Source organism: Leiobunum rupestre, chromosome 3, assembly GCF_980474605.1.
Source record: "Leiobunum rupestre chromosome 3, qqLeiRupe1.1.hap1, whole genome shotgun sequence".
Classification (NCBI taxonomy): Eukaryota; Metazoa; Arthropoda; class Arachnida; order Opiliones; family Sclerosomatidae; genus Leiobunum; species Leiobunum rupestre.
In genome coordinates, this window is record NC_143386.1 from 23,080,568 (window position 1) to 23,099,602 (window position 19,035).

Consider the following 19,035-nt stretch of genomic DNA (forward strand, 5'->3'; position numbering starts at 1 on the left):
GTCCGTCAGAAGCCAAGAGAGTGGGGAGGGGGGAATAGGTAGCTTCGGAAAGTGACTCCAGAGAAAAGATTGCTGTCCGTTGGAAGCCAAGAGAGTTAGGGGAAAAGGGGAGCTTCGGAAAGTGACTCCAGAGAAACGATTGCTGTCCGTTGGAAGCCAAGAGAGTTGGGGGGAAAGGGGAACTTCGTAAAGCGACTCTTGAGAAAAGATTGCTGTCCGTCGGAAGCCAAGAGAGTTGTGGGGAAAGGGGAGCTTCGGAAAGTAACTCTAGAGAAAATATTGCTGTCCGTCGGAAGCCAAGAGAGTTGGGGGGCAAAGGGGAGCTTCGGAAAGCGATTCTAGAGAAAATATTGCTGTTCGTCAGAAGCCAAGAGAGTTGGGGGAAAAGGGGAGCTTCGGAAAGTGACTCCAGAGAAAAGATTGCTGTCCGTCGGAAGCCAAGAGAGTTGGGGGGGAAAAGGGAGCTTCGGAAAGCGACTCTAGAGAAAAGATTGCTGTCCGTTGGAAGCCAAGAGAGTTGGGGGAAAAGGGGAGCTTCGGAAAGTGACTCTAGAGAAAAGATTGCTGTCCGTCGGAAGCCAAGAGAGTTGGGGGAAAAGGGGAGCTTCGGAAAGCGACTCTAGAGAAAAAATTGCTGTCCGTTGGAAGCCAAGAGAGTTGGGGGAAAAGGGGAGCTTCGGAAAGCGACTCTAGAGAAAAGATTGCTTTCCGTCGGAAATCAAGAGAGTTAGGGGGAAAAGGTAGCTTCGGAAAGTAACTCTAGAGAAAAGATTGCTGTCCGTCGGAAGCCAAGAGAGTTGGGGGGCAAAGGGGAGATTCGGAAAGCGATTCTAGAGAAAAGATTGCAGTCCGTCGGAAGCCAAGAGAGTTGGGGGGCAAAGGGGAGCTTCGGAAAATGACTCCAGTAAAAGATTGCTGTCCATTGGAAGCCAAGAGAGTTGGGGGAAAAGTAGAGCTTCGGAAAGCGACTCTAGAGAAAAGATTGCTGTCCGTCGGAAGCCAAGAGAGTTGGGGGGGAAAAGGTAGCTTCGGTAAGCGATTCTAGAGAAAAGATTGCAGTCCGTCGGAAGCCAAGAGAGTTGGGGGGCAAAGGGGAGCTTCGGAAAATGACTCCAGTAAAAGATTGCTGTCCATTGGAAGCCAAGAGAGTTGGGGGAAAAGGGGAGCTTCGGAAAGTAACTCTAGAGAAAAGATTGCTGTCTGTCGGAAGTCAAGAGAGTTGGGGGGCAAAGGGGAGCTTCGAAAAGCGATTCTAGAGAAAAGATTGCAGTCCGTCGGAAGCCAAGAGAGTTGGGGGGCAAAGGGGAGCTTCGGAAAGCGACTCTAGAGAAAAGATTGCTGTCCGTCGGAAGCCAAGAGATTTGGGGGGGAAAGGTAGCTTCGGAAAGTGACTCCAGAGAAAAGATTGCTGTCCGTTGAAAGCCAAGAGAGTTGGGCGAAAAGGGGAGCTTCGGAAAGCGACTCTAGAGAAAAGATTGCTGTCCGTCAGAAGCCAAGAGAGTTGGGGGAAAAGGGGAGCTTCGGAAAGTGACTCCAGAGAAAAGATTGCTGTCCGTCGAAAGCCAAGAGAGTAAGGGGGAAAAGGTAGCTTCGGAAAGTGGCTCTACAGAAAATATTGCTGTTCGTTGGAAGCCAAGAGAGTTGGGGGGAAGGGAGCTTCGGGAAGCGACTCTAGAGAGAAGATTGCTGTCCGTCGGAAGCCAAGAGAGTTATGGGGAAAAGGTAGCTTCGGAAAGTGACTCAAGATAAAATATTGCTGTCGGTCGGAAACCAAGAGAGTTGGGGGGAAAAGGGAGCTTCGGAAAGCGACTCTAGAGAAAAGATTGCTGTCCGTCGGAAGCCAAGAGAGTTAGGGGGAAAAGGTAGCTTCGGAAAGTGACTCAAGATAAAATATTGCTGTCCGTTGGAAGCCAAGGGAGTAGGGGGAAAAGGGGAGCTTCGGAAAGCGACTCATGAGAAAAGATTTCTGTCCGTTGGAAGCCAAGAGAGTTGGGGGAAAAGGGGAGCTTCGGAAAGTGACTCTAGAGAAAAGATTGCTGTCCGTTGGAAGCCAAGAGAGTTGGGGGGAAAGGGGAGCTTCGGAATGCGACTCTAGATAAAAGATTGCTGTTCGTCGGAAGCCAAGAGAGTTGGGGGGGAAGGGAGCTTCGGAAAGCGGCTCTAGAGAAAAGATTGCTGTCCGTTGGAACCCGGTTTTTAATATGGCGCGCCTTGTAAAAATTAACAATAAGAGTGGATTATCTGCCAAAAAAACAGAACTTGAAGGGCTTCAGATCCTTTGCGGTTTTACCGAATAGGCCAAGTTTCGTATAATATAAGCAATAGCTGTGTACAGATATTTTCAATTTTTTTCTTTGTTTTATCTTTACCAAATAAACAGTAATCTTTGGTAAACTAAATTATTTATCTCGCTTTTCTTTCTCTACTTAGGTTTAATTAATCTAAGCCTGATTAACCACTGGATTTGCAGCTCGCTTAGCTCTTTGTTGAAAATGCCGTTTTCGGTTTTTGCGACGACCTAGTTATTTATTCGTGTCTAGTTTCATAGCGTAGTATCCTAGTGTCGCATTTTCCATTAAGGCTGACGATACTGAAGCCTTAGAGATGATGTGTCACAAGCAGGGGGGGGGGGGTTACCGAGACAAAAGAAGCTCAAAGCCTTGGGACTCTGACATCGGTTAATAATGAACTGTAGTTTCAGAAGATACATCTGTAGCATTTGTGTTAAAAATTAACATCTAATCTAAAGTAAACATTTTGAAAATACCTTCAAAATTAATCCTAGCGATTTTTTGTCTGAATTTAAGTATCGTAACCGTGTACTTTATAATTAATAACCTTAGGCGCTTTTAATTGAAATGGCAGACGATGTATTTTGTGCAAGAACTATAATACCTATAAATGTTTTCGGACAAGTACACTGCTGTGTCAAAATTATAATGATGCTTTAAATTTTCTGTAAACAGTGGCGTTTATATCGAGCCAAGAAAATAAGAAAGCATAACTTTTGATTGATACGTTTTTAGAGATTCTAGAGCCATCTACGGAAAGAAAAAGTTACTGAAGTTATATTTCGTACAATTTGGTCGAAGTGCAATTTAAAAAGTAAAATATTGCAAGTTTATTTGAAATCATTTTTTTTCAAAAGTTAAATATTTTACACGGTTTTATTTTGGAGTTTGAGTTCGCAACTAGATGGTGCAACGTTTGTAATGCTAAGCTACGAATAAAAAAATCGATAAAGCTTTTTTCCGTCAGAAAATGGCTTCGCAGCGAGATTCAGTCACTTTATCTTCGATCGACAATGAGATTAAGGACCTTTATGAACACTGTAAGAATATTGGACTCACGGACGACGAAATTCGAAAACTAGCGAAACCACTGTTGCTTCAATTGGATCTTGGCTTACTGAAACATACTCGCAAACGCCTCTTTGCAACTGTCGTTTCATGCGTGTTCGTTGCATTCCTGTTTTCGCTGGGATTCGTTCAAGAGGCCATTTACGTTTACTCCCGCTTCGGACTACTCAAGGTATACTAAATTTTTTGTATTTCTAATTCAATTTTCAAATTTTTCCACTAGATAATTTGATTGAACAGATATTTCAGATATATTTAAAATTACGAAAAACTGTACTATATACTAAAATTAATCTTTGAACACACAAATTTTACAGCCAGGGTTTTTCCTATAATATAATTTTACTATTCATACGATTTCCTTAAATTCATTTACTACCATAATCCTTAAAACGTTATTATTTACAAATACACCTTTTGCAGGTCTTCATAGGCATTCCACAAAATATATTAACTATTAAATTTGATCAGAGTTAAATGATTAGGAAAAAAGATTAAAACACCGCTAGGAAACTTGGAGAAGGAATTTGTATGAGTGTAAATTGTGCAAGTTCCCCTTAACTAGTTTTCAAACGCGAGCGTAAACTCTAATTGTAGTCGCCAATGCCACCGATTCTGCCGATTCTCGCGCTGATTTCAACGTAACAGTCTGACAATTAGGTTTAGAACGCTCAATAATATGTCAATCGATAGAGATAATCATGCTTTCAGAAGCATATCGATGATAAAGGACCAACAAGTTGCTTATGAGCCCATGTTAGTGATGTTAGGCGATTTTCATCTAGGAATCTACATAATTGTTTTAAATTTAATTCTATTTCACTAAAAATGATACAAATAATTAGTCCTCATCAGTTGATCACTACGTTTATGGTTGCATTAAGCAATTTAAATATTATGTGAGTTATGTGGCACTATACTTATATTTGAATTTCGTTCCAATTTAAGATTTATAACAAAAGCGCCATCTGTCTCCAAATATTTGATATTTGACTTTGGGAAACCTTTTCGGATTGTGTTCATTTTGTTGAATACTTTTTGCGTGATTTTAGGGCACCGCGCGTTTGCTATATTGGGTGTTGGCTATGCTACATCACGCTATCTGGGCTATTGCTAGATAAGGTTTTGGCTATGCTTTTTAGTTTCACATCGAATATATATTCGAAGTGACACTTGCTATGGACGGAGTGTCGTTAAGTGTTTGTTTGTTTGTTTGGCGTCGGCGGCGTGGAAAGCGACGTCACGGTAGATGGAGCTACAAGCTACACGCCGAGCTTTGATGAAGTTTGAAATTTCGGTGGGAAGTTTGAAATAACGCTTCGCGAAAATAATTAAAAATGTAAAAGGATTAATTTGGCGGGAAGTTTGAATTAGACAATTTCTTTCGATATGCTAGAATAGGATAATAATTGCCGGGAGGCGGGAAGTTTTAATTAGACAATTTCTTTCGATATGCTGGAATAGGATTATAATTGGCTGGTGGCGGTAAGTTTGAATTAGGCAATTTCTTTCGATATGCTAGAATTGGATTATAATTGGCGGGTGGCGGGAAGTTTGAATTAGTCAATTTCTTTCGATATGCTAGAAAAGGATTATAATTGGCGAGTGGCGGGAAGTTTGAATTAGACAATTTCTTTCGATATGCTAGAAAAGGATTATAATTGGCGGGTGGCGGGAAGTTTGAATTAGACAATTTCTTTCTATATGCTCGAATAGGATTATAATTGGCGGGATGTTTGAATTAGATAATTTCTTTCGATATGTTATAATAGGAATATTTTTCGACGTGGTAAATTAATTATATTGGATTATTATTGCACGTCGTAAGACATTGAAGGTAGCTTAACTATTTAACCTTTGATACCTTGCGTCGATGTGAAACTAATATTCCGGCTGGGCCGCCTTGTTTATTATATCATGAGTATTGCTATACAATGTTTAAGCTATACTATTTTGGGTAGTTTCGTTTTTTTATCGATGGATGGTGTTTTTTATTCTACTATAATAAAGATAATTTTCATTGATTAAATTGATTTTTCACTGGATGAATGACATGGTAATTAGGATGGTTGTCAATACACTAGGTTGTTAAAAATGTACTGCTTTGGTAGAAACTCCTTATAATGGTGATTTTTATCACATGGTCATGGATTTTTCTTTTGAGATGATATTACTCTGTGGTTGTTTATCCGTCAGTTATGTTAAAAGACAGGGTGATTAAGGTATTGTTAAAAACAGGTTGTTTTGAAACTAACAACATTTTCAACACAAGTTATCTAAGGTTATTAAGATAATGTAAAAGGTGAATAAAATCTTAATTAAATTTAAAGTTAATATTAGAAATATATTTAATAAACCAGGGGGATTGTGTGAAAATAAATGTCCGTGACAACTTGTTACATACAATTCCTGGAGTTTTGTGTCAATCGATTGACCAGATCATGTACCAAGAATTTGGTGTTTACCAATTTTAGTGCTTTTTGGTGATTTTCCACATCAAACTTAATTTAAGAAATGCACGTAGATTTTATTTAGTTGAATACTATATTTTTGGTAATGCCTTTTCATTTCTAAGCTCTTTTTATAGTGACCTCGAAATGTCTTAAGCGTACGCATAATTGTCATATTTGAATTTCATCCCAATTCTATGTTAAGCATCTGTCACTAGCATTTTTGCGGTGGCAATTTTTTGCATACTTTATCAGCGCACTATTTACGACAGTCATTTGATATAGGGAAGTGTTTTATATGCAATGTCTCATTTCCCCCTACTTTTTTACCGCTTTTTCGTTATTCACAGTGTTGGCTATTCTACAGGGTGTTTCTGATAAGAAATTCATGAACACTGCGTAATAAAATTGAACTGAGCTAGCGTCCTGTATAACAAACTCACCAGAAATAATGAGTGCAGAAAATATGAACTCGCCGCAAAAAATTCACGGACCAGGCCCACCGATAACAATGCACCTCAAAAATATATACACTATATTGCTAAGTTTGGTTCGTATTTTCGCATTGTTATCGGTGGGCCTGATATATAGTGTGCTCGCCATTCTTATAGTTTACTTTGGTTTGTATGTAAGCCATGATCTTTTTACGGAGAGTTTGTTATACAGTGTGTCGGTGATTATTTGTTCCTTAAGTTTATATTTCAGCAATCATTTTTTCTTGTAAGTTTGTTATACAAGATTTTGGGTGATACTAATTTGCCCATGAAAAATATTTTTGCTAAAGTACAAAGATCTTGCTATTTTCAGTAGTAGACAAGGATTTTCAAAATAAATACTCTTTTGCCCAGAACATTTAGCAAAATACTTCACTTATATTTCGAAATTTTCAGGAAAAGCCATATTTTAAAATCATTCACTAATTCACCCATAACATTTGAAAAATGCTTTACTTAAATATTATATTTAACCAGAATTTTTTTATAATAGGCCAAATGTTTGCAAAATGAATACTTATTCACCCAGAACTTTTGCAAACTGCATCTTTCCGCTATTGAATTTACTCAATAATATTTTAAAAAGTTCAATTTTTAAATTTAAAATAGGCCATAGTTTGCAAAATGCTTTAGTCCCATTCGACCGAAATCCCATTCGACCGAAGGCGGTTTTTGAGGTGTCCCATTCGACCGAATTCCGCCGAAACGTGCGGTTTTTATGTGTCCCATTCGACCGAACGCTGCTATATAAATTGGCTTTTGCTATGTTTTCAATTTAGTTACGGAAGTCGTTTGCAATGGAGCGGATAGCTAATAAAGGAGGGTATTTATACATCAATAATAATTATTTATTCCGTCTTAATAAAAAGAAAGATACAAATTGCTATTTTTAACCTAACCTAACCTAACCTAACCTAAACATGGATCTTCGATAGTACATACCTTATAAATAAAATACCAAATCACCCCGCCAATTGGGCTACATTTTAAAATTCTTTCGGTCGAATGGGATTCGGTCCAATGGGATTTCGGTCGAATGGGAATAAACGTGCAAAATAGGCACTACATTACCCAGAACTTTTGCAAAATGCGTTACCTACCGTTTGATTTTGTCCAGATATATTTTACAATGCGTTTTTTTAAATTTAAAATAGGCCATAGCTTGCAAAATTGATACTAATTTACCCAGAACCTTTGTAAAATGCATGACCTAATTTATTGTTTTGGCCCAGAAATATTTAACGAAGTATAATTTTTGAAATAGGCCATAGTTTACAAAATACAGACTATTTTACCCAGATCTTTTGCAGAATACGTTACCTATATATTGATTTCGCCCAGAAATATTTATCAAAGAGTTTTTATGGCCATGGTTTGCAAAACGAATATTTAATTACCCAGAACTTTGGCAAACTGCTTCTCTCCGCTATTGAAATTACCCAGAAATATTTTAAAAAATTCAATTTTAAATTTTAAAATAAGGCATACAAATTGGTCCTTTTTTGTCACCAACCATTTTTCCAAATTGTATTTAGTCATGGTTTTTTTTATAACCATTATATACGATAATTTCAATTTATACTTTGCTAAATATTTACAAAACAATAGATAGGTAACGCATTTTGCAAAAGCTCTGAGTAAATAAGTATTTTATTTTTTAAAATATTTGGTAAATTTATTACCGGAGAGTTTCAATTTGAAAAATTTCTGGGAAAACCAGTATTTATTGGGCCAATCCTTGTCTATTTCTGAAAATAACAAGTTCTGGGTAATATTTCAGCTTGATTGATTTTTATTGTGTCGAGTGTTTGGGTCTAGTCTCAGTGCCGCTCTTTGAACATATTCTCTTTCACGTCTAGAGTCAGGTGGCTTCGATTCGGAACTGTTGCTATGTAATTTCTTCGTCGTCGTCGTCATGGTGATTAATCTTATGTTCGTAATTTTATAGTGATCATATTTTACATCAAACCACGAAATATAATTATAGTATCATAAATAGTATTTATTAGAGTATTTGCAAGTAGTGTTAACTAATGAGACTTTGGTTCGCACCAAACACATGGGCACTGCTGTTAACCCTCACTTGCCGTTGTAGGTGGATTATGTTACATAATTTCTCGTTAGAATGCCTTTGTTTAACATTTACAAAGAAAGTTATTGAGGCCGTGTTTCACACGGAACGTGCAATGAGTGGACCAAAATATGAAATCTTAATTATAATCCTTCTGCTAGTGGAAAGGATTCCATGGAAATAACAACACATGATCGCCTTAAAAATTTCCTTCTCCCATCAGTAAATGTATTTTATTTCCATAGACAAGTGAAACTATTTGAACCGGTAGTTGTAGATAAGGATGAAGATGTAATTCGCACAGGAGGTTAAAAACTTGGGTGGGGTTATTACGGGCCCCACGCATAGTTTGTTTTGGGACCTAATATCATGTATAGATGGCCCTGATTTAAAAGCTACGTAATTAACGTCATTAAACGTGACCAAGGTTTCATTGAATAAAATGTGTTTATGGCATACTTATGAATGATTATCTTGCAGATGAAGTGGTGTTCAGCTAAATTTCGCCTTTGACCCTCCTTACTTTTAAGTATAGTTAATCGGGTAGTTTATTACAAGCCAATGCATGCAGTGAAATAATGATATCTTAATGTTAAATCATTTAATTGACACTATTTCTATATATTGAAAAGTATGCAAGTAGGTCAATTTAATTTCTTTTTCTACCTACGTATAAACAACCATGATAGCATTGTTGCCGGTCATGGTTTGTAAAAATTGAAGAGCCCACATTTGGGCGAAGTCCATACGTTCTAATATAAATGACCGATTTTGTGAAATTACCATAAATATATTTTGAAAATGTACGGGTGCAGAGATTTAATAATCACTGTATCGTAGATATTGCCGTATGTCCACTGGGAACCACTTTACCGAAGTCCATGTGCCGTTGAAAATCCTTTTTACGTCAACAATAAAAATCGAATAACCACTAAAGATTGCGAAGTAAGTGTTTACGTAGATATTTTAATAAGTTTTGGAAATCTGAGTGATTTAAAACCGAAATGGAATTGATTTGGTCACGAATGGACAAGGTGATATCCAACTGAACACACAAATTATTTTGAGGAGTCTCAGCTAAATCTTTTAGTGCGGTGCAGTTCATTCAGATAGATAAATATATACTTATTATTTTTTTAAATTTCAGAGCAAAATATATCAAATTTATTTTATCTGAAAATAAATGATTTTTGTTTCGCACCAAAACGCGGGCTGCCATTAGTACTAGGGTCATTCCATAACAGATGGGCACAGCATGTCAACCCGACCCCAACCGATTTGGTTCAAAATTGGTATTGGGGGTTTTTACTATCGTGAACACCGAAATCTCAAATTATTTTGAAATCGGAGTAGTAGTTTTGGAGATAGAGAAAATAGCCATTTTCAAAAAATGACTTGACCCCTAAATCCGACCAATGCATAACTTCGTCAATTTTGAACCAAAGCAGTTGGGGTCGGGTTGACATGCTGTGCCCATTTGTCATGTAATGACCCACTAGGTAAAAGAGGTAGTAAGGTGGTGTGGTTTGCGCTTTCACCTCGAAGCAAGAGGAGCTGAGGTTCAATCTAGCTTGTGGCACTGACAAGGAGACGACCCGATTTTGTTCAAACTCGGGGGATTGGTAGACCTTCATGTACCTTGAAAAGTCCTACAGGGATTTTATTCAATGGGCAACGGTTTTGCCATGACAACGAAAAATGTTTTTGACAACATGAATGGAAATTTTCCAATTGAAAATAACATGGGATTTTGACCGATTCCTAAGGTCCCCCCTGTGAAAAATTTAAAAAATTGAAAAAAATTTAGAATACGAAAATTATAAAAAATTTATAAAAATTGACAAAAAAATCCAAATTGAACACATTTTGATCAATTTGAACCAAATGGGTGAAAATGAACCGATATGGCTAAAATTGGAAAAAAATGTGAGGAAAAAATAAAAAATAGAAACATTGAAAAAAATATTTCAAAATTAATTGATATATTATTTTTTTTTCAAAATTGGAAATAAAATATAAAATTGAAAAAATAATGATCAAAAACTGCAGTTTCGATCAAAATTCAAAGGAATTGACGGAAATTTATAAGTTGTGTAAAATTGGATTAATGTATAGATAAATTGCGATTTTTTGAAAAACAAAGTATTTATTTTGGTCAATTTGATCTAACTTGACCAAAATTGGAAAATAATAGATCTAAATTAGCCCAATTTTTAAGTTTTGTAAAAATTATATAAAAATAAACTAAATTCGACCAACTATCTCAAAATTGTCAGAAATATTTTTTTTTTCAAAATTGAAAAATGTTAATAACACTAAAAAATTTATCAAAATCAATAGTTTCGATCCGAAACGATCAAAATTGATAGGAATTGAAGGAAATTTATTTACATAGAAAAATTGCTTTTTTTTAATTGTTTTCAAAATCTTGAAATTTTGTAAAAAAAAGTATAATTTTTTTTTAAAAAATCAATAGTTTTGATCAAAAACTGCATTAATTTCCAATCTATATCCGTTGTTGTTTTGATTCTAAAAGTTCTAAAATATTATTTACTTGATAAATAATAAATAAAAAAATAAATGAAATTCATTAAAAATTATTTATATCAAATAAAATTGGGTAAAAACCTTTTGAAAATTAAATATTTGGATTAAATTGGGTAAACCTTTGAAAATAAGTTATTTGTAATAAAATTGGGTGAAATTCATTAACAATTAATTATATCAAATCAAATGGGGTTAAATTCATTAAATTGGGTGAAATAAAGAAATGACGCTAAAATTGACCCAAATTGGGAAATAATAAAAAAAACTTAAATTGGGTAAAATAAAGAGATTTCGCTTAAAATTACCCAAATTGGGTAAAATAAATAATAGTCGCCAAATGACAGCGATTTTGACGATTTTTGGCTTTTATAGGTAATTTTGCATGCCTATAATTAAATACGGATGAAAGCGAACAAATTTGGGTAAAACCAATTAATATTAGTTACTTCAAGTAAAATTGGGAAAAATTATTAATAATTTCAAATAAAATTGGGTAAACGCGTAAATATTTCAATTATACTTTAAATTAAATTCACAATTGTTAGTAAAAAAGCATGTTGGAACGGAAATGAACTAATTTCTTTCCTATATAATATTATAAATATAACGTACTAAAAATGGTAAAATATGAGAAAAAAAATGATTAGAAAAACCGAGAAACGTTTAATAACAACGAATAAAACAATTTTGTATTACACTCTTTCTTAAAATAATCAATAATAATAATTTAAAAATTTTGATCTATTATTTTCAAAATTTGGAAAATAATAAAAAAAAGCAATTTATCTATATAAATAAATTTACATCAATTCCTTTCAATTAAGATCGTTTTGGATCGAAACTATTGTATTTGATAATTTTTTGGAAAAATAATATTTCAAACAGTTTTGAGATAGTTGGTCGAATTTAGTTTATTTTTATATAATTTTTACAAAACTTTAAAATTTGGATAATTTAGATCTATTATTTTCCAATTTTGGTCAAGTTTGATCAAATTGACCAAAATAAATACTTTGTTTTTCAAAAAATCGCAATTTATCTATACATTAATCCAATTTTACACAACTTATAAATTTCCATCAACTCCTATGAATTTTGATCGAAACTACTGTTTTTGATCAATTTTTTTTTCAACTTAATATTTTTTTTCAATTTTGAAAAAAAAAACTATTTTGATCAATTTTGAAATATTTTTTTTCAATGTTTGTATTGTTTTATTTTTTTCTCACATTTTTTTTCCAATTTTAGCCAAATCGGTTCGTTTTCACCCATTTGGTTCAAATTGATCAAAATGTGATCAATTTTGATTTTGTTCGTCAGTTTTTATAAATTTAAATTTTTTGTTTTCAAAAACATTTTTCGTTGCCATGGCAATACCGTTGCCCATTGAATAAAATCCCTTTAGGATTTTTCAAGTTACATGAAGGTCTACCAATCCCCCGAGTTTGAACAAAATCGTTGTGTAACACCTCGGGTCGTCTCCTTGTGAGTGAAATCTCGGAACAGCTCCTGCGTTCTCTCCCTGCTGGATTGAGATGTTTTTCCTTAAATTCTTGGGTGACTTCATCCCATTAAAACGCGGTTAAAATGTCACTTATTGAATTGCGGCTTGCTAATTGCTGTTATTAAGTTGTAGGTGACAATACAACTCGAAGGTTTTATTATCTAGTGAGGGACTATATTGATAACTAAGGTAACTTACAAGCCCATTCACAATGGACCTTTAGGTCGAAGTGCTTGGCTTGCCATCGCACTCAATAATAACTTACAAGCCCACGGGTGCTGGCATTTAAACGAGTTCCAGACAACAAACCTGGAAATAACCCAAATCTATGAAAATGTAAGGATGTTACATGAATTATTAAAAGAGAAACGTTAAACCGGTGGAGCTCCATTATGTCTTTTCTCGTTTCCCAATGCTAATCAATATGATTTATAAATAAATAAAAATCTTCTGTAGATTTGCGAAGACCTGATAACATTGGACGTAAGGAAAGATGTGAGCCCCAGCGATATTTTGGAGAATTACTTGGAAAACTATGTTCCCGTTATTGTGTCGGATGCCATGAATGACTGGGAAGCCAGTAAACCTTTCGCTTTCGAAGCCATAACACAGGTAAATTTGAAAGCTTTAATGACTTAAATGATAATTATTAAATATCGATATTTGCCACAAACTATTGTTTTGGGTAAGGAGGTAAATTAATTTTTGAAAACTCATTTTTATTACACCATAATACCGTGATAACGGACAACAATAAAAACAGAACCAAAACTAAAACCTATGTTTTCTAAATAATATATCGATCTAATATGTTTTTAAAACTTTCGCTGTTTTAAATAGGGAAATGGTCTTCCTGTTACAAATTTAGATTTGGATATTCAAGAATATAAATTTTTAATTTTGAATATTTCTAGGCACCTCAATTTTTAGAGTTTCACTTTCTGAAATCGGTTTTTTTAGGTTAACACATTTTTATTTTTAGTTAATACAATTTTCTTTTCGTTGTGTCGTTTTCTTTATAGGGGTACTTGACTGATATGAAGGTGTCAGATTCCATTCTTTGCATGTTCGATACAAATCTGCGGGTATCGAATCCTTTGTCGCTAATTCGAAAGATATCGTCGAAGACAAACCCGACCCGATGGTTTGCTCACTGGTAAGCCAACGAATCGCGGAATATGAAACAAATCAAAATGTTTTTTTTGTTAATTTAGGGAAAATTGTGAGTTAGCCAATCAGAAACACGTTCGCAAATTCTACCAAAGACCTTATTTTCTTCCATCGGGATTTGAAATGACTCTCAGTAACTGGATCCTCATTTCATCTAATTACAAAGGGCGCAACTTCAAATTGGTAAGCCTTAGATTTTATTTACATAACCCGCTAAAACATACTAAGGAAAAAGCCATTTTGTAAACGGTTCTTCTGTCAAAACTGACATCATTACCAAATGCTTGTCAAAGGAATCGATTTGAACTGAACGCTAATCGCGAGGTAAAAGCAAAGGAGTTAAATGGAGGTTATACACAATAGATAAGCAATCAGAATAAGGAATGTAAATATGGTCGTTATATTTATAAACAACATGCAATAGCATCAATGAAAGTTAGAAAGTTATTTATCTTCTTTTATTTTTAATTTTATTAATCTTATTCAAAAAGAGCCACGATACTAAACCAGTAATAATTAAAACATCGGAAACTACAATTTGTTATGAAATTAAATGTGCATTTTTACAAAAAAATAAATCTCATTAGCCTTCATGACATAAAAATAAACCCACTTATAACCTTTTTCTAATAAGAGGCGTTTCTTATCGAATTAATAAACTAACATAATAGCTTTTTCAACCAAAAAAATAAACTTTGGCCTAAAGGTTCCCACCTAAATAATTAAATGTTCTAAGCCATTCCCAAAAAAAACTGGGAGAAGAGGAGTGTTTAAGCATAACATCTTGTTTGTTATAAAACAATTTGATTTTCATTTTAGTTTCTCCACTTATTTAAAACCTTTTTTGTGATTTCTTCATTATTGCTCTCGTCGCTGATTTCAATTATATTTTAAATTTATTTTATTTATTAACTAAATTTTAATTTGCCCAACCCAAGTTGTTATTCTTTTTCACTTATTTGCATGTTTTATTAAAACTATTTTAAAGAATGCGTTTTAATTTCATTTGTTTTTGTACATATTACTCAAGTTCGTAGATAGTTAGCTAAATGTTTATTGAAAATCTGGTTTTCGGTTGAGTTTGTGATTTCTTTTAGTTTGAATGGGCAGAAATCTGAGATGAAGTTGAGATTTGACTTTAAATTATCTAGAATTTCAGAGTTTAAATTATCAATTGAAAATTTCTTCACACTGTACCTAAATTGGCTTCGTGTTTGAGATCTCGCAGCTGTACCATATATTCTTCGGTTTACTTCGTTTTATTTTCCAATCAGGGTATTACATTCCATTCATAATTAATATACATGTTAGAGAGAATATAAACTTTATTTCGACTCTCAATTTGCAGATCGATCCCGAAGAAAAGAGCAATGTAGTTTGGTTCGGGCAGGTGCTGGGCGAGAACCAAATTCAGCTGCTTCCCACCAATGAGTGCCAAAAAATATGTCAAGAAATTACTTTCACCTTGGTCGAAGGAGAGATAGGTATTAAATAAACAATTCCAAATGCTACCACTATAAAATGCATTGTATAATGTTGCGTTTTTGATATATTTCAGTGTTAATCCCACTTCGTATGTGGACACTGAAGTACAAGCCAGGAGAAAATCTCACTAATCTCGCAATCATAGTAGCAGGTTTTTCAAACTAAAGATTTTTGTCATAATTTTCTATCATTGAAAATTTCATTTATTAAATTTATTCGCAATGCAAAGATAGTCAATTATTGGCTTTTACATATGAACGGCGAAAAGTGGTTTCAAACTTTACCTGAAATATCATATTCTGATCTGCAGCAACGTGTTCAGTAAAATGTAAAGTTAATTCTTACTTTTTTTTAAAAAGTTTCGATAGTTGTAAGAAGATTTCATTAATTCTACCCCGTTATTGATATTCCGAGATGATATGTAGTTTGTCGATTTTTAGATGTTCATTGCGATTCCAGAAAAATTCGAAACAAAGTTCTTTTGATCTTGCCCAAACTGTTAAAATGGAAAAGAAAATCGACGTGAAATCGCTACTCTTCTAGACCCCGACGCCGCCAATGTAGGCGCCGGCGCGTCGCCGATCTATTTTTAGCACAGTCGCCGCCGAACGATTTTGAACGGCGCGCCGCCGTCGGTTTATAATACTTTTTAACAGGGCTACCAAATTTTTCTTTGATATCGGTCTCTTTGTAGCTTTAAGAAAAAATTAAGTGTTTCTTTGGTATTGAAAGTAAAAGACAGTTGATATATCTGTTTACGCGAACGTCGTAAGCTTGGTTTTCACTTGGGCAAAAACGCCACAGCGGTGACAGTCGACGCAAAAATATTGCATTAGGCCTAAAGGGAATTTTTCGCGTCGACGTTCACCGTCGTGGCGTTTTTGCCCTAATGAAAACTAGCCTTTAAACTCCTAGATAAGGGATTGCTAAAACATCCTACAATGAAAACGAAATTTCATATAAACGCCGCGCCACAAGGTTGCCGCCGTCGTTAAATTTTGGTTCAACACCGACGTCGCCAAAAAAATCGATGCACGCCGATCACGCCGCCGCCACCGATGGAAAATCACCAGAAGCTGGGATCGAAAGCGCTAACCACTCCGCCACCCCACCGATTTTCGCACTCGCTCCGTGAAAGTAAAAATGTGCACGCGACGAAACTAAAATAATCACGGTATTTTACAGAGAGGCCTATTCACTAGTTAACGACGTTAAAAAGTCACGTGAATCCCATTTTTTCATTCCCCATCGACTTAATAGCTCCGCCCATTTAATTATATCCTAATTTCGGACTTTTTTTGATTTTCACTCGCTGTTTCCTGCGTACGCTCTTTTAACATCCAATCCCTTGGGATTGGTTGCATTGGTTTCAGTTATAAGAATATTTTTTTAAGTAACGTAATATCATTAAACATAGATGGCGATAGCGTCACCTTTTACTTTTCAAACTTTATCTCTTGAATCTGTTTCCTGGTCAAGGGGTGTGACTCTTATCGGAGTAATAGGCGATGCTTCCAACGTATGACCTGAAGGAACAAATAAGTGTGACACTTATCGGAGTAATAGGCGATGCTTACAACGTATGACCTGAAGTAACAAATAAGTGTGACACTTATCGGAGTAATAGGCGATGCTTACAACGTATGACCTGAAGTAACAAATAAGTGTGACACTTATCGGACTAATAGGTGATGCTTACAACGTATGACCTGAAATAACAAATAAGTGTGACACTTATCGGAGTAATACGCGATGCTTACAACGTATGACCTGAAGTAACAAATAAGTGTGACACTTATCGGACTAATAGGTGATGCTTACAACGTATGACCTGAAATAACAAATAAGTGTGACACTTATCGGACTAATAGGTGATGCTTACAACGTATTATCTGAAGTAACAAATAAGTGTGACACTTATCGGAGTAATAGGCGATGCTTACAACGTATGACCTGAAATAACAAATAAGTGTGACACTTATCGGAGTAATAGGCGATGCTTACAACGTATGACCTGAAATAACAAATAAGTGTGACACTTATCGGAGTAATACGCGATGCTTACAACGTAAGACCTGAAGTAACAAATAAGTGTGACACTTATCGGAGTATTACGCTATGCTTACAACTTATGACCAGAAGTAACAAATATTTTTACAGATTCCTTAATCACGTCACCTTTTACTTTTCAAACTTTATCTCTTGAATCTGTTTCCTGGTCAAGGGGTGTGACTCTTATCGGAGTAATAGGCGATGCTTCCAACGTATGACCTGAAGTAACAAATAAGTGTGACACTTATCGGAGTAATAGGCGATGCTTACAACGTATGACCTGAAGTAACAAATAAGTGTGACACTTATCTTAGTAATAAGCGATGCTTACAACGTATGACCAAAAGCAACAAATAAGGCTGACACTTATCGGAGTAAAACGCGATGCTTACAACGTAAGAAATTAAGTAACAAATAAGTGTCACACTTATCGGAGTAATAAGCGATGCTTACAACGTATGACCTGATGTAACAATTAAGTGTCACACTTATCGGAGTAATACGTGATGCACACAACGTATGACCTTTAGTAACAAATAAGTGTGACACTTATCGGAGTAATAGGTGATGCTTACAACGTATGACCTGAAATAACAAATAAGTGTGACACTTATCGGAGTAATAGGTGATGCTTACAACGTATGACCTGAAGTAACAAATAATTGTGACACTTATCGGAGTAATAGGTGATGCTTACAACGTATGACCTGAAATAACAAATAAGTGTGACACTTATCGGAGTAATAGGTGATGCTTACAACGTATTACCTGAAGTAACAAATAAGTGTGACACTTATCGGAGTAATAGGCGATGCTTACAACGTATGACCTGAAATAACAAATAAGTGTGACACTTATCGGAGTAATACGCGATGCTTACAACGTAAGACCTGAAGTAACAAATAAGTGTGACACTTATCGGAGTATTACGCTATGCTTACAACTTATGACCAGAAGTAACAAATATTTTTACAGATTCCTTAATCACGTCACCTTTTACTTTTCCAACTTTATCTCTTGAATCTGTTTCCTGGTCAAGGGGTGTGACTCTTATCGGAGTAATAGGCGATGCTTCCAACGTATGACCTAAAGTAACAAATAAGGGTGACACTTATCGGAGTAATAGGCGATGCTTACAACGTATGACCTGAAGTAACAAATAAGTGTGACACTTATCGGAGTAAAACGCGATGCTTACAACGTAAGAAATTAAGTAACAAATAAGTGTCACACTTATCGGAGTAATAAGCGATGCTTACAACGTAAGACCTGAAGTAACATATAAGTGTGACACTTATCGGAGTATTACGCTATGCTTACAACTTATGACCAGAAGTAACAAATATTTTTACAGATTCCTTAATCACGTCACCTTTTACTTTTCAAACTTTATCTCTTGAATCTGTTTCCTGGTCAAGGGGTGTGACACTTTTCGGAGTAATAGGCGATGCTTACAACGTATGACCTGAAGTAACAAATAAGTGTGACACTTATCGGAGTAAAACGCGATGCTTACAACGTAAGAAATTAAGTAACAAATAAGTGTCACACTTATCGGAGTAATAAGCGATGCTTACAACGTAAGACCTGAAGTAACAAATAAGTGTGACACTTATCGGAATAATACGCGATGCTTACAACGTATGACCTGATGTAACAATTAAGTGTCACACTTATCGGAGTAATACGTGATGCACACAACGTATGACCTTTAGTAACAAATACGTGTGACACTTATCGGAGTAATAGGTGATGCTTACAACGTATGACCTGAAATAACAAATAAGTGTGACACTTATCGGAGTAATACGCGATGCTTACAACGTAAGACCTGAAGTAACAAATAAGTGTGACACTTATCGGAGTAATAGGTGATGCTTACAACGTATTACCTGAAATAACA

At 35.1% G+C, this 19,035-nt stretch overlaps 1 protein-coding gene across 1 annotated transcript; it reads left to right on the forward strand.

Annotated features, from left to right (window-relative positions):
* Positions 1-3,261: 3,261 nt before the first annotated feature.
* Positions 3,262-15,254, forward strand: LOC149949837 (uncharacterized). Its single transcript, XM_090169518.1, has 7 exons — positions 3,262-3,531; positions 9,215-9,319; positions 12,882-13,037; positions 13,448-13,581; positions 13,640-13,778; positions 14,944-15,079; positions 15,154-15,254. The coding sequence occupies exons 1-7, from the start codon at positions 3,262-3,264 to the stop codon at positions 15,243-15,245; spliced, it is 1,032 nt and encodes a 343-aa protein (XP_090025644.1). The 3' UTR covers positions 15,246-15,254.
* Positions 15,255-19,035: the final 3,781 nt, after the last annotated feature.